Source organism: Macaca mulatta, chromosome 12 (assembly GCF_049350105.2).
Source record: "Macaca mulatta isolate MMU2019108-1 chromosome 12, T2T-MMU8v2.0, whole genome shotgun sequence".
Lineage (NCBI taxonomy): Eukaryota > Metazoa > Chordata > Mammalia > Primates > Cercopithecidae > Macaca > Macaca mulatta.
Genome location: NC_133417.1, coordinates 116833866 through 116851169, shown reverse-complemented (window position 1 = coordinate 116851169; position 17304 = coordinate 116833866). Strand labels below are relative to the sequence as shown.

At 32.8% G+C, this 17304-nt stretch overlaps 1 protein-coding gene across 1 annotated transcript in view; it reads left to right on the top strand.

The window, feature by feature from the left end:
- The window catches only part of ERBB4 (erb-b2 receptor tyrosine kinase 4), a 1186765-nt gene that overhangs the window by 856811 nt on the left and 312650 nt on the right, over nt 1-17304 (top strand). The window contains exons 10-12 of the mRNA XM_015110887.3: nt 4619-4692; nt 5813-5903; nt 7864-8063. Coding sequence (XP_014966373.3) covers nt 4619-4692; nt 5813-5903; nt 7864-8063 — 365 coding nt within the window. The remainder of the gene's footprint in view (nt 1-4618; nt 4693-5812; nt 5904-7863; nt 8064-17304) is intronic.

The window sequence follows — 17304 nt, the reverse complement described above, 5'->3', positions numbered from 1 at the left end:
GTTGTAATTTTAAAAAAATACAAAAAAAGTAAGGTACAATAAAATAAGTATTGTTAGGGGAATGCCCAGTTTCCAATTATATAAAAGTTTGAATTTATGAAAAATGAGATTAGAAGACATTTTTGTGTAAGAAGTACCAGGAAATAAAAAGCAGAGGAACAACTGACCACTGGAAGAGAAAACCACTAGCCAGACACATTGTTATATGACAAAAGAAAGAGGGAAATGACTTTCATTGAAATTGGAGTAAATTGCTTCTCGACTTTTTGGCTAAGATCAAGTGAAATTGGAGCAACACGACTAGGGAATTATACCTGGCCAGAGTATAACCAAGCATGAAGTTTGCACATATGAGGTCCTAAATGTCTAGTAGGACATTTTAAGGTTGTATAAAACATGATGCAATCCTTTGATTTAAGAGAAATTAACAACCTTGTGATAAACCCTGTAAACTACAGGATCCACCAGTCTCTGTTACAACTGAAGCAGCTCTACAGATGTGCCAACTTCCTGTTAGTGGGGTGATGCTGCCCCCAGTGAGAAATACTGCAAGAATTCTGTGACAGTAGAAAGATTGCAGACCACCAAAAGTGACCTGCTAAGGCTAAAATTCTTAAAGATAAAACATGGGTAGGAAGGTTTCAAAAATATTTTATTTAGTGAGGTTCAGATTATTTTAGTCTTGGTTCATCATAGAACATAATTATTAAATCTCTAGATATCTACTAGTTATAAAATGACTCTCTCTATATATATATATAATATGTAGCCATATATATATATTCACCTCTGGCCCAGAGTGGAGGAATGTTTAATAAATAAATGTAATAAAAAATGGAAACAGGTAGTCCAATGAATAAAAATGCATCAGGCAATAAGGAGCGTGCATTTCCAAGTTTATTGGAAGAATACTACGTTAGACTAACCCTGACTTCTAAGGAGAAAAATATTGCTCATTCATCCAGGTGAAAAATTACTTATGGAAAATCAACTTACATGGATTAGAAGTAGAAAAGTAAACCAAGTTTGTCTCAAGCATAAACTTAGAAAATGAGAGTTGGAATTTCTTCTTGGACAATTGGATCCAGAGCAGATTGGAATGTGATTTGTATCTCCACCATGGAGGATTTGCGTTGAATTGGGTGGCTTTCTCTCACGTCAAACACTAGGTTTCCTCCAATAAAAAACTTGAGAAATGGATTAACAATAAATACCTATTTCGTATGATTATTGTGGTGATTAAAAACAAAAGTTGTTTTGAATTGCTCAGCGCAGTGCCTGGCATATTGTAAAACCTTAACAAATGGTATCAAATAGAAGGTTGGAAGTGTGGGGAAAGAGGGAAAGATAGTGAGAGAGAGAGAGAGAGAAGGATGAGAACAGAGAGAAATGAAAATCAATAAAAAACAAAACAAGAGGAGGAGAAGACAGTGCAGAGAAATGAAAATCAATAAAAAACAAAACAAGAGGAGAAGAAGACAGTGCAAAAGAAAAATCGCAGTGCCTATGTCTCGTTTATAGCACAGCATGTTGTGCAACAAATATTAATTTTATAGACTTGATTATAGTCTTATATAGACTTTTGGAAACCAAATAAAGGCAAAATTTTCCTTATGATGAGTCATGGTTCTTAGTTTAGATGATTATTTGTCCTTGATGATAGCACTTATACCTGGAATATTTAAAATTATAATTATAATTGGGTCTCAAGCATAATTTATAAGGTATTTTCCAGGACAAACATATAAATGAATTATGATGTATTCTTTATTCTCACTGTCATGCCAGCATGAAACATATATTCTGAAGCCTTTCTCTTTCATCTGAGGAAAGTATGGCTATAGAGTTAATTCAGTAGACTTAGACATGTTATATATGTGTAGATACAAGTATGGTCATGAATGTAATTTGTGTGTGTGTATGTTTGTGTGTGTAAGCACAGAGATATTTTAAAGGTGAACAATACAGAGTATTATAAGCAGAAAACTTGCAATGAATTAAAGAAATGTTTTACCTCACTTAATTTCCATTACCCGCAGTATTTTACTAACTAGCTCTTAATAAGATCGTATGGTTTAATTAAAATAGCTGAGATGTTTTTAACTAATAAAATGCAAAAATAACAATTTAATGAGGTTGTTATGCTTTTTAAAAATAAGTTGCTCCATAAAAGATGGCAATTTATCAATTAAAATTTTAATATATAATTGGGCTCAAGAAAGTTAATTGCCAAGTTTAGTTTACAGTACAATAGTACCATTGCCAGAAATAGTAGTAGGTACTCATTTTCTTATTTAGGATAGGAACTGCAGGAAAGTGTAGTGCTTAGGGTTATCATTAGGAAAACTTTTCCTTCATGTTTTGTTATGTTTTACACTGTTGATGGGCATGTGCTTAGAGTAACAAAATACTCACCAAATAAGCATGTTCATGCTGTGTCACAATGAGACACTGGCAAGAAAGGGTTTACATGGTAGACTGCAATGGTGATAGACAATGGAAGAGAAATAATAAGCTTGATGATAAAACAAAGTGATTTCAGTGGAAATGAAAATATGTTTCTCTGTCTTTCTCCTGAGCTTTATTTTGGATCACCAAACACAATGACAGGATAGACATAACGTTCTTTTGCATGGCTCTGAATTTAGTTAGGAAAGTTAATTGTTTTAAAGTACTATGTATTTCGAGTGGCTACAGGATGCAACTCCCAAGACATACTTTGAAGTCAGTGAGTGGAATTCTGTCAACTTATTTTACAAGAGTCCTGAATCTCTAAAATTAACTGTATAAAATATCTGTGGTCCGTTGGGCTTCATGTTAACATTCCGGAATTCATTTCATTCCCGGTAACATAGAAGTGTTCTCAGTAAAGGTTTGGACTGACCCCGTTATTGTGTGCTTGCCCTGAATTTTGAGTCTTTCTCAATAAAGGCAGAATATTTGATTATATGACCTGAGCTGTTCTATACACTGCTTTTCATCAAAGAACAAATGTTGAAAGCTCATTCTTGTACTGCAGAGCTGATATTTCCTCTGTATACAAAATTCTTTGCACATTAAAAAGTGAAGGCAAGAGTTTTCCTACATGATACACTTCATTTTTGGCTTCATATTCATCGAAAGCATAGTTATTTGTTCCATATATCTTTGCTTGTAAATAGAGAAAATTTGCTAGAACGTTTAATTGAGACTTTAAGCTTTTGTGAGATATTAATATGACATTGAGAAAATTTTAATCAATAGTTTATGTGTGAATTATAGGGAAACACATTTTTAGTGTTTCTCCAACCTCAGCAATATCCAGTATTTGAGCCTAGTATAAAGTACTCCATGTTAAACTAGCAGTACATTGTATTGATTGCACTTCTTGGTTTGAAACAGTAATTTAATCAAGCAAATTTTTTTTAAAGATGTGGAATGCTTTGCAGTAGAGAAGAATATGCTGATGAACCAAGTTCAGAAAGCCAGTACAAGGTGGTTCCAGAGATCAAGTTGCTGGAACTGATACTCTTTTCAAGACTTGAATGCTGGCATGAATAAATGCCAATGGATTCAGACACAAATCCTCAGGACATAGGCCATATGCCTATCTGTTTGTCAGGCGATTATGGAGCATGTTGATTGATAGCCCTATTAAGGCTACTTAGAGTGGATCACTAGTGGTTATTCACCCTACCGAAAAGGAATGTTCTCAGAGACCGGTAAAAGAAGAGATATCTACAGTAAGAATAAAATTTGTTTGACTGCTACAGGTAGATACATACTTCTAAAAAAGCCTAAGATCACTGTTCTTAGAAGTTTTGACCTATCTTGAAGAAGCAGCCAATGGATAAAATTTAATCTCTCTGTAAATGATATATGTTAATATGAGGTGTCTACCTAGGATAGCACGAAATGTCTTTTAATGTAATAAAATTTTAAAACTTACTGTGGATTTCTTAAAAATAAAAAACAAAACTGGAAGTCTTACTTGAATTCATATACATGGAAGCGAATAGTTCCTGTGTTATAAACGTGAATATGAATAAGCTAGATAGGAACAAGATGGTTCTAAGTAATCTGTATGAAGAGATACTTTTGGACAATGTCATAAATATTATGAAAATTCATGAGTAGATAAATGTAGAGCTACAGAAGAAAAAAATGTCAATTTTATCTGTGCTTGTTTCTATCCTTCTTATGAATTCCAGGTACTATTAGCAATGTATACTTCTTTGAGGAGCAGAAATACCAGTTGTTCTCACTATAATATAATTTATTTCTAGACTATATATATTCTTCCAAATCAATAATAAACTTTTAAAACAAAGCAATGTCAAGTGGTTCATACATGAACTTGCTATCTTTGAGAATTTCATCAGAATAGTTCAATCTGAATAATCTTATAGATCTAGAATAGGCTTTGATGAAAATCTCATATTTTGTGACATCAAAAATGTCCACAAAACACCTATTATTCCTCCTCCACATCTAGCACAGATTAATTTAGACATGCATTGATAACGCCCCTATTGCTAATTAAAATTAAATTAGAATAAAATAACTACTGTCACATTTCTCATATTTTCACTCCTTTATTAAAATTTAAATTTGGCTACGTTTTTTCTTGATTTTCTAGGGACCCTTACAATGCAATTGAAGCCATAGACCCAGAGAAACTGAATGTCTTTCGGACAGTCAGAGAGATAACAGGTAATTTTTTAAACTGCAACTGTTGTGCTATGAACAACGTAATTTAAAAAAAAAAAATTACATAAGATTGGCTGGGCACAGTGGCTCATGCCTGTAATCCCAGCACTTTGAGAAGTCAAGGCGGGTGGATCACGAGATCAGGAGATTGAGACCATCCTGGCCAACATGGTGAAACCCTGTCTCTACTAAAAATACAAAAATTAGCTGGGTGTGGTGGTGCGTGCCTGTAATCCCAGCCACTCAGGAGGCTGAGGCAGGAAAATTGCTTGAACCCAGGAGGTGGAGATTGCAGTGAGCCAAGATCACGCTGCTGCACTCCACCCTGGCAATAGAGTGAGACTCCATCACAAAATAACAACAAAAAAGAAAACAAAACAGAAAAAGTTACATAAGATTGGAATAAGCAACTAATTTTCAAAGCAGATTTTAGTTTGTAAAAACTCGTATTATTTTTAAAGATGGTATTAGCTTTTATGCATATTTTGAAAGCCCATGGAATTACAAAATGAGTGTCTTTGAAAGTCTGACATTACAACTCTTGCAAGTGTCAACTGATCTTTGAACCCATGTTTTTCTGTTTACTTCTTCAAAAGAAGTACTCTTGAACATGGATAACATGTAGCATTTATTTAGCACATATATATTAAGCCTGTAATGTGTTCAACATTGTCTTAGTGGGTAATGTGGGGCCCATAGATATGAATCAGACATGGACTTACCGTAAAATAATGCAAAATCTAATGAGAAAGGTTAGATACGTATATAAATGTCTTAGAATATAAGGGTGACACTGATATCGTAAGTATACAGATGAAGAGGTAAAAGATTTCAGAGAAATTGAAACTATATTTTTCTCTTCATCTAGTTAGACTACATTCTTGCATTTATAAGAATAAATCAAATTGAGTCATTGAAACCTTTCAACATATAAAGTTTTACTGGGTAAGAGACTCAATCTTGGAAGAATACATACGTAATAGAGTGCTTCAAAAATAGAAATGTTCACTACTCCTTTCTCACTTCCCACCTTTCAACATGTTTTCACCATATTTCAAGAAAAATCAGCACTAATACTAAGACAATGATATTCTGATTTATTTTTACTACTCTTCACTTGTAGGTTTCCTGAACATACAGTCATGGCCGCCAAACATGACTGATTTCAGTGTTTTTTCTAACCTAGTGACCATTGGTGGAAGAGTACTCTATAGGTAAGTGGATATGTTTAAAGTTGCAGGTCTCACAGATTTCAAGAGGAGCATCGTCTGGGCATTAAGTCAAAATCATCACTCTTATTGATTTACTGATTCTGGGGAAATCATGCTTCCATCCTTATTTCCAAAGATAAGCTCATTGAAAATACCTCCAATGATGGTATGAAGTATTACAGAATACATAGTTTGATTTTTTCAATTGTCTGTCACTCAAAATAATATTAGTATTTTGCAAGTATGGGGTGCAAGATATGAACAATTAACGAAACTTTCTTTTTTATCAGATGTTATCATAATTAAAAGATAAGAGTTGTGTGACTTGGTAATGGCTCGGGTGTATAGGATACAAATGCTGTTGTGCCAGGAGATTCTGTTCTTGTCTCTGGTGCTATAATTTGAACTACACATCACAGGGCTGATGTTTTAGGAACAGGTCCGCCATTCTACATGTTCTGCTGGTTAATAAATGGACAAGAAAATTCAGGTTTAGAAGGACATTGATAAAATTATAATGTCAATAATTTAAATTCACATTATAAGAGTAAATAACAGGTTTCTTCAATGTCATCTGTATGACGTTCTTATTTATGAGCAATTAAAAGTCAATTTACATAAGAATTTTTAAAATTTGTTTACTTAAGTTCAAAATATCTCCAAAATTAATATCATCATTGATTTTATAATAATGTTTTATAAAAAGTACATTGAATTTCACTATTAAAATTTAAAAGTTATATTTATAAGAGGTTTTAAAAATGTAAAGGAAAATGGAGCTTAATAAGAAAGGATAGTCAAGAGATACAATCTATTAAAGTGCTATATGTAAACAACTTTTACTATCCTTTGAATAAATATTATAAGCCATTCGAGACATTGTGCTAACATTGTAATCAACAACTCAAGATAGTTATGATGGGGACAAAATTTGAGAGAAAGAGCTGCATCTTGGTCTTTATCATTGAGCATACACACACACAAACACACACACACACATTCTGACAACCATGGAAGATAAATCTAAATATTAACAGCAAAGAATATTTAAAACTAAAAATAAAAGTGGAAAGCATTGATCTCCAAAATGTAAAATAATATTCATTAACTGATTGAAATATGGGAAGCATGTTTATGCTTTAGAGAATGGAAAAGTAAATAAGTAAAAAAATAAAATAAGTAAAAAAGTAAATAATTACAATAATGTGGATTATATTAAAATAAAAGTAGTTTCCTTGATTTTTCAATCGTCTGTCACTCAAAGTAATATTAGTATTTTCCAAGCATGGAGTGCATGATGTGAGCAATTCTAAACAGGGTAGTTGTTATTTAACTTTTAGAGACCTTTTCCCCAGATACCCAAGGCATCTGAGTTTGTTTTCTTTTTCTAATTTTAGTTTAGTTTTATTCTTTACTTTTTACCGTCTCCTAACCTTACTTACACATGCCTCAATTATTACAGTTCTGGTGTCTGAGGTATTAAAGTAAAGCTAAATACCTATAATCATTTTCTGAAATTATTTAGACATACTCTGAAAGTATGTCTATATGTCTAAATCTATTACATAAAAAGGAATTAATGTCTTACTTTGAGTAGATGAACGATTGTTTTATAAACACTTCTTTAGTGTTAATACAGGATTTCATCATTGAACAATGTAAAGTTAAGGCTTGGGGTGGGAAGATAGTGAGCAGATATTTCAGTGGTAAATATATACACAGAAATAGAGATACACTGCCAATATGCATAACTGTAAGCAATGGAAATTTTACTTTGGGAGGTCAAATTATTACTTTAAAAACTGTATATAGCATGTAAAAACAAATATCATTCAAAACACAGAGTTACTGATTCAGTCTCTATTTACACTCCATTAACATTCTTTTAAAAATAAAATATGACAGCCTTATTTTACTCCAGAATGTGTCTCATGGTTCCATTTTCTCCCTTCCCCCTCCTTAGTGGCCTCTCCTTGCTTATCCTCAAGCAACAGGGCATCACCTCTCTACAGTTCCAGTCCCTGAAGGAAATCAGCGCAGGAAACATCTATATTACTGACAACAGCAACTTGTGTTATTATCATACCATTAACTGGACAACACTCTTCAGCACAATCAACCAAAGAATAGTAATCCGGGACAATAGAAAAGCTGAAAACTGTAGTAAGTACATTACTCAGACATTTAAAACATAGAAACTTAATTTTTTTCCCATTCTTTTTTGGACCAAAAAATTAAAAATAACATCAGGTCAGAATTGTTGCTTTGTTATCCCAACCCTTAAAAAGGAAGGTAGTTATTACAATTGCCAATATGATATAAAATAATCAGAGTAAGTGACTTTCTACAACATATGGCATATTTATTTGCAAGATGTCTTACCTAATCTTAAGAACGCTCCTGTGGAGATTTGAATTCAGTATGTCTAAATGGAACCTGGGTATTTAAATCATTGGCATCCCAGGTAATTTCAAGGATCCAGTCAATGTGTGGAGATCCACCCTATTGAATTCTCTGTTTGTTGTTTGGTTTCAGTGAGTTTCATAACAGAATAACAGAGTTTTGCCATTTAGAGGTGGTGAGAAAAATGAAGTTGTATTTCTCTAACATGTGTAAAAACTACTATTCAAGAAGTACATTGTTCAAGATGTTTTGTTGTTCAGAAAAAGTTTACTTTATTAATGCATTTATGTAGACATGTATTTATCATTTTTTCATCTGTTTTGCTACTTATTGATTCATTTAATAATTTCTCATTTACTCTGAAGCAAATAATGCTTTTGTAGGCACATGACTATGCCATTCCTATCTAATGCACTGATATTCCAATGATTTATACTTAATTCTTCCCTGTTTTTCTACTGAATACTACTCTTTCCTACATCCTATGAGTGCCACTATTATGAGTACAATCATCAGACTTATTATGGTAAATACTGAATAAAAAGACTCCGAACTCAAATGATCTGTTTGCAAATGAATATTCTTGTTGTGGGCACAAAATCAATCCGTTCTAAAAGGCAGAACCCTAGAAAATTCTGCTCTCAGAGTATTTTCTTACTTCTTTGATCTCTCCATTAAAACAATCATAAGGGTATACATGAGTAATGATTGAGTTTGTGTGTGTGTGTGTGTGTGTGTGAATAAATAGAAGACTTTTTTAAAAGTTATAAACTCTTAAGAGGCCAACATAATTTGTTTATTGAGTTTTCAGTGAATTAATTGATTTATTAAGATCCCATCTTGTTCCAGAAATAATTTAAGACAGCTCAGTCTACTAATCTTCATAAAATATAATTTATGATTAATTCTCTTATATTTTAGCTCTTTTCGATCCTTAAAAATATTTCTAAATGAAGGAGATCTATCCCAATATGAGATTCCTGCTAAGAGTGAACTTAAGTTCTTACTCATTCTTCTGTTCCACATAGAATCACGAAATATAAAATCTAATTGTGTATCAAAATATGCATGTTATATTGAATGATATTCATTATTTCATTTGGCCTATGTTATTTCCTTGGTTTTACACATTACTGATTTCTAAAAGAAAATTTGCTTTGCTTTTTCCCTAATGCTTAAGCTTATCCCACATCACAATATGTGTGTGTATATGCCCCAAAGTAGATGATTCATGGCAATAAGATAGATTCTTCTTCAATACCAATTGATAAATGTTTCCCTAAATCAGGGTTATACTCTTGTTTCCTTCGACATCCTTAAAAAAATTAGTACCTCTATCTTTCAAAAATTTAACTATGAATTCAAAATAATGTAAAGAAATATATAAAAGAATCAGAAAAAAACATTCTTCCTCTTTGATGCACTTAATCAGTTTACAAATCCTACAAAAATTCATATTTCATATATCTTTCTATACTTGAAAAGCAAATGGGAAGAAGAAAATGCAAAAAATAAATGTAGGGAAACAAGATGAGAAAAAGGGATATTTCAGTAAATTATATAATGTTATTTTACACTTCTTTAAAACTTCTAAACATTTCAAATGACCAAAAGGGAGTGAATAATAATAATAATGATAATAACTAAAATATAAAATGTGTTTAAACTTTCAGTGTTATGCTTCTTGGATTGAGGTTAACTACTTTTCAGACCATAGACATATTTTTTTTTGTTCTGTGCACAAGAATTGACTTTGCAGTTTGGGGAAAAAAATGAAGCAGTTAGGAGAAACATAGTTTTGTGGTGCTATAGTATCAAGCATATCATTTTTCATTTTTAACATATTAGAATAAATATATTTTGCATGGAATTCATTTATCAAAATTTGGACTTCAGACTCACAGCACACTGGATCCATAAAAATTCCATATGCCTCCATTTTCAGAAATATAATTACCCTGTAAACTTGACCTCAGAGATGCTGCTGATGTTTACGATCCCCAGTACTATTTGTAAATGGGAATGTCTAAATGCTTGCTTCATTTTAAATGCACTGTAAATGTTTCCTTTTTGGATATTCCATCTTGGTATATCATACACACACAAGATGTACATGAGCATACACATATGTTCACTACAACACCTAAACATATATGCATATACAGAGTGGATGTCTGTATGCTGTTCCATATACAACACACATGTATATACACACACCTAGTAAACATATCCATGCATACACACCCTTACTTGCCCACTTACATTTACACACAGTTACCGTGAAATACTCTGACCTAAATCTAAGAGTTGGCTTATGAACTTAATGAAAAGGCAGTCCTTCATTTGTAATGGTGTTTTTTGGAGTTCAGCATGATTTAAAACAGTAATGACAATATAAAAAAAGGTTAACTCATCTATAAAGGCTAACAGTGGCTAGAGCAATCTTACTCTTTTAAGTCAAAAATTTCAAAGCTGATTTGAAGAGATTGAGATTGAGGGAAACTCTGGGACATGAAAAGCTAGAATATTTTGGACCTCTGTCATTTATGTGGTTATGATAGTAACCAAATTGCAGTGTTAGGTGGAAGAAGTTTTAGAGTAGATTTATAAAAGCATTTGAAGTTTCTTAAAATATTTAAGCATAAATTTTTAATACTGAAATATAAACAATGTAGAGATAAATATTACACCAGCCCTTCAGAATCCGAGTTATATTTGAACTTATATATCTCAAGTCTCAAGTCTTTAAAATATTTGTACAGATACTGTTAAACTCAACATGAAATTAAATTCATTATTGATTTTCAAAATAAAAATATTTTTATTTTTCCAATTATAATAGTACCTTTTTCATTATTCAAAATAAAACCAATCAAAAATATATAAAAATATTTTTAAAACTATATTATATATAATTCTTGGTGAATATATTTTTCATATATATAGATAAGGATAGTGAAATATATATTTTCATATATAAATGGGATCATACCATTTCTATTTAAATACCATTCAGTCATCTATGTCTTATACTTAATATAGTATAAGCATTAGTATAAGCATCTCACATTCAATAGATAGAGCTCTTCCTTATTCTTTTTTTTTTTTTTTTTTTTTTTTTTTTTTTTTTTTTTTTGAGATGGAGTCTCACTCTTGTTGCCCAGGCTGGAGTGCAATGGCACGATCTTGGCCCACCACAACCTTTGCCTCCCGGGTTCAAGCGATTCTCCTGCCTCAGCCTCCTGAGTAACTGAGATTACAGGCATGCAACACCACACCTGGCTAATTTTGTATTTTAGTTTCTTCATGTTGGTTAGGCTGGTCTCGAACTCCTGACCTCAGCTGGTCCACCCACCTCGGCCTCCCAAAGTGCTGGGATTACAGGTGTAAGCCACCATGCCTGGCCTTCCTCATTCCTTTTTAAAGCTATTTATAGAAGTATTCTGGACCAGTACCATATTAATTGTATTTTAAATTATTTTCCATTTTTATATTATCACTGCTGCCATGATGTGTATCTAGTTTATGAAACATTTTGTAGTGTACAATTATCTCCTGTGGCTAAAACCTTAGATGTAGAATTTCTCTGTAAATGAGGCTACATAAAAATTTTCTCACTAATTTCTCTGTCATCTTCTGAAAATACTAAATCAATTAACCTTGTTGCAAACACTGTGTGATAGTAATATTTTCCACTACTCTTTAAATCACTAGATATTATCTATGGTTTTAAATTTCAGTGATCTAAAGGAAGAAAAGAAGTATTTTATATTTACATGATTAATTCATCTTTTTTTATCTTGTAAATTGCTTTATATGTGAACTTTGTTCATTTTTAATTTGGGGGTTGTTCTTTTTCTCCTAAATTTGAAAAAACTATTTACAAATTAAATTTATTAAATTTTGTTCCTTAAATGTGTTGGAAATAAGTTCCTCTCTTACTGGTAATTTGAATAATTTGTCTTTTGATAATCCAATGTTTATCAAACCATATTTTTATATAGTTAAGTGGTTAGATTGTTCTTTTCCTTTTTAATTGTTTGATCTTGTATTTTCAGATAATTCTTTTCATCTAGTACTTTAAAAAAATATTGAAATTTTTAACACATCTTGACGTTTTGGCATAGCGTTTTTAAAAAATTCCTGATTGCGATGTGGATCCAAAATAATTTATTAAACAACCCATCTCTCCTTATTGACTTTAGCTAATCAGCTAACAAATCAGCTAAAAGGTGCCAGACTCTATCTCTCAACCTAGGTATATTGTTTAATTTAGTTATTACAACCACCCTGTAAAGTATAATCATCTGCATTTGCAGATGAGTATACATTTATTAAGACAGTTAAATAATATTTCCAGTTTTGGCGCTACTAAAATCATATTAAGGACTTCAACCCAATGCCTGTCTGACTTCGAAGTCTAGGCCCTTAATTTAACCGTGATTCCTCTCAAAATAAAGAAAATGTTGGCTGGGCGTGGTGGCTCATGCCTGTAATCCCAGCACTTTGGGAGGCAGAGGTGGGCAGATCACCTGAGGTCAGGAGTTCGAGACCAGCCTGGCCAATATGGTGAAACCCCGTCTCTACTAAAAATACAAAAATTAGCCAGGTGTTGTGATGCACACCTGTAATCCCACCTACTCGGGAGGCTGAGGCAGGAGAATCACTTGAATCCAGGAGATGGAGGTTGTGGTGAGCCAAGATCACACCATTGTACTTCAGCCTGGGCAGCAAGGTGAGGAAAGAAAGAAAGAGAGAAAAGAAAGAGAGAGGAAGGAAGGAAGGAAGGAAGGAAGGAAGGAAGGAAGGAAGGAAGGAAGGAAGGGAGGGAGGGAGGAAGGAAAGAAGGGAGGAAGGGGGAGAGGGAGGGAAGGAAGAAAAGGAAGAAAAGGAAGGAAGGAAGGAGAAAGAAAGAGAGAGAAAGAAAGAAACAAAGAAAGAAAGAGCAAGAGAGAGCTATACATGTGTTAGCTATTATTACTACTACTAAAAATTTTATGTTTCTATTAAAAATAGTTTATATATTAGACATTCACATATACATATATTATATAATGTGAAGATACAATATTTAATTTTACTTTACAAAAAGTGCCTTCTTGAACATAAAAAAGGATAGATAAATATCAAGAGCTTTCTTTTTACGCAGAAGAAAAATTTACTTTATTAAAGTGATTAATTAAAAATTTGCGAGATCAACCATTGGGAGATATGGAAGGAATAAGATTAGTTATTATGTTATTAACAGGAGGCTAGACATTGAAGAATTTAGAAATGATCTCAAAATCATAAGCAGATAAAAAGTATATGTTTGAGAATCCCTTGAAATGTATTTATTTTTCTTTTTCTCTTCTAAATTAAAACATTTTACAATTGGCTTTATGATAAGCAAGAGACTTTCTAAAATTCAAAAAAATATCAAGTTTAAATTAATGGCTCAGGGCAAAAATATTTGGTGATGGGGAATATATATTTTTGGCACCAATAAGCTAAAAAGGATACACATTTTTATATTTATTTGTGGTTTTTATGTTTCTGAAATTTGACAGTAGAAAAATCCACCCCATTTTACATGAATCTAGAAAAAGGTAATTTTAGAGCTATAGTTAATTTCTAATAACTAAACTCTCTGGATGACAACATCATCCAATTTTATAATGAGTCACTGCATGTCCAGAATTGAAACAGGTCGAAGCGTTAATAAGTAGGGAATAGAAGGCACCTCACACAGTGAAGAATAAAACAGTGTTTGCTTAATATATTGTTTTATTTGTTTTTCTCTCGTAACTGGGATAAAAACAGCAAAATACAGAAGCAAGCATTTTACTTACTATAACATCATAAGAAATGTTGGATTTCTATAAAATAAACAGACTTTATATTGTCGTCATTTCTAATATGTTGTATATTACAGAAAATGAATTTTGATTACAAATTAAGATTTACCTTATTTTAAGAAAATATTACTAAGGTAAGGCAGATTTTCTTACTTTCTCCTGCTCCCATACTTTCACCTTTAATTTGTGCACTCCTAACCCATCCCATGCTATCTTGAGTAAATGTGCGTTTACAAACAAAATGCAGCCTACCAAGTCAGAGGAACCATTCTTTGGGCCTGGTAGCCTGGGAAATTAATGAACTCTGTGACACATTTCATTAAACCATAGCTTGGTATGAAACATAAAGTGTGTAACTTTGAATATAGTGAAGTCACTATTCTTCTGAGTAATCAGAAAATAGAAAATCTTAATTATACTTCTAAGATTTTTCCTTTCAAAATTACTAGACTAATACATCAATACACTGTTCTTTGTAAAAAAAAAATAAAAGGCATTCAAGTAAGATTTTGTTATTGTATTTGAAACAGCACACTAATTACTAACAATGCTACAAAATGTTCTCTATGTTCTTATCAAAAGGATAATAAGCAGTTGCTCTTGCCAATTAGGTACAGAAATGATATCCCTTCTATTTTGTAATCTAGAAATTCTGAGAGAATGATCTCTCAACAATAAAAGCCAGGATTACTGCAGACTCCAGTTTTTATTACAAACGGTGGGTGATATTTTAACTTGACTTGCCTCTTCATCAATGGTTGCAAAATTTTAAAGTAAAACTTATAATCATTAAAAATGCAAAAGCTAGGCTTCAGTTCTCCAGAGATTCTTATTTAGACACTATTGTGAGTTGTATTGTGTCCCCTCCAAAAGATGCTCAAGTCTTGACCCCTGGTATCTATGAATGTGACTATATTTGGAAATAGGGTATTCGCACATGTGGTTAAAAGGAAAGTTAAGATGAGCTTATACTGGAGCAGGGTAGGTCCTTCATCAAATGACTAGTGTACCTATAAGAAGAAGAGAAGAGACACACAGATGGATACACACAAATGAGAACACCATGTGAAGATATACACCTACTCAGAGGAAAGACAGCTGTGTGACAGCAGAAGCGACTATTGGAGTGATATAGCAGCGAGCCCAGAACACCAAGGATTGCTGGCAACTGCCAGAAGCTACGGGAGGGCCATAGAACATTCTCCATTGGAGGCCCCAAGAAGAAACTAGCCTGTGAACACTTGGATTTTGGACTTCTGACGTCTAGAACTGTGAGAGAATAAATTTCTGTTGTTTTAAGAAGTCTAGTTCATGGCAGTTTGTTACAGTATTTCTATGAAACTAACACAGACAATGTGATGGGAAACCTGGGATTCTGCATTTTTAATACAAAGCAGATCATTCTGAGACAGGTGCCTGTGGAAAATCCTTGGGAAACTCTACTCTGTCACACCCCATATTATTCCCCCATCGTTCTATAGTCAAAAATATATTCAAGAACACGTGATCCTAACAATTCATTTTTTCTTCTGAAGCTGTGTTCCCTTATAGGAAAATTCATAATTGAATAGCTTAAAACCAGATATTTAATAATAGGTTTGGGAGACAAAGATAAAGAGCTAACTTTAAAAAGCATTCTATGAATAGTGGGATTTGTTTTGCATTTACTAATGATAACATATTCAATAAATAAGGGGAACACTTAATTATAGTTTATACAGTAATTGGGTAATTATAGTATAATAAGTATTGTACTATCAAATTTTATTTACTTTAGACTTTCAACAAAATACTTTTTGGATTCATTTTACTTTTTTACACTTACATCTCTTCTGAGAGGTATTTTATATTGTGCTCAGTTTTCTAATCAAACCTTAAGAATTTCTAAAATTTTATTTCTTCTGTCACTACTGCCTCTCACCTCCTCCTATCAGAATTTCCTGCTGTGGTCCCATTCACGTCAGAGATATACAGTAACTAGGGTATATAAGAGTTAACAACAATTTGTGTAGCATCTATTTAACCTGTTCAACATGGGGAATGGGTATGTCTCTGCACTTCTCCATTGCTGCTTCCCCAACTTCTTTATTAACCCATTATAATTTTTTACAATGTCATATAATGTCATTCCACTTTCCACATGTCTAACCTTGCCTGCACACAGAGCTTATTGCCGGGCAGTTTAGTGCTTACAAAAGACTGAATGATGGCCCCATGAGGATGACTGCATTCAAATCTTCAGAACCTATGAACATTATCTTATGTGGTAAAAAGGACTTAGCAGATGTTATGGATCTTAAAATAGAATGATTATCTTGAAGTTATTTAAGTGGGTTACAAATATAATCACATGTGTCTTTATAAGAGGAAGGTAGAGGGAGGTTTGACTACTGTAAAGGAAAAGGTGATATAACCACGGAAGCAAAGGTTGCAGCAATGTCACTTCAAGCTCACGCCAAAGGGGTCTTTAACAGCTAAAAGAGGTAAGGAACAAATTCTCTCCTGGAGACTTCAGAAGCAATCAGTCTTGCTGACTCCTTGATTCTAGCCCCTTAAGAGTCATTTTGGACATCTGAACTCCAGAACTATGAGAGCTTAAATGTAGGTGATTTTAAGCAATGAAGTCTGTAGTAACTTGTTACAGCATGAAAGGAAATTATTTCAGTATTCTTTTAGTGACATGAGCCCAACTCAAATTACTTTAGGCATAGAGAGACCATATTAACTCTCAGAAATAAGAAGTCCAAGGAATATCTTTTCAGACACAATTGGATCCAGGGGTTCAAACAACATCACTAGGGCTCAATCCTCTATTTGCTTCACTCTGCTTTCCTCTTAGGCAAATTCTCATTCTTCATGAAAAATTACTGGTCCTGGAAGGCATATGCTAAGAGCATTCACAGAGTTTATGAGTTTATGAACACAGATTAAAAAGCTCTACCTTCCCTCTCCAGTATGGGTTGACCCTATTTGGATCATATGCCCATCTCTATTATCACTATTATCTCCTTGTCACCAACTATTCAAATATGCCTTCAAGTCAATCCTATCAAAGAAACTGACATTTTTTGAAATAGGAGGTCCTTTACTCTCCTGCTTAGAATCTTTCAACAGTTTCCAACAGCTCTTTGGACAAAACACAAAATCCTGAAAATGGCCACTAG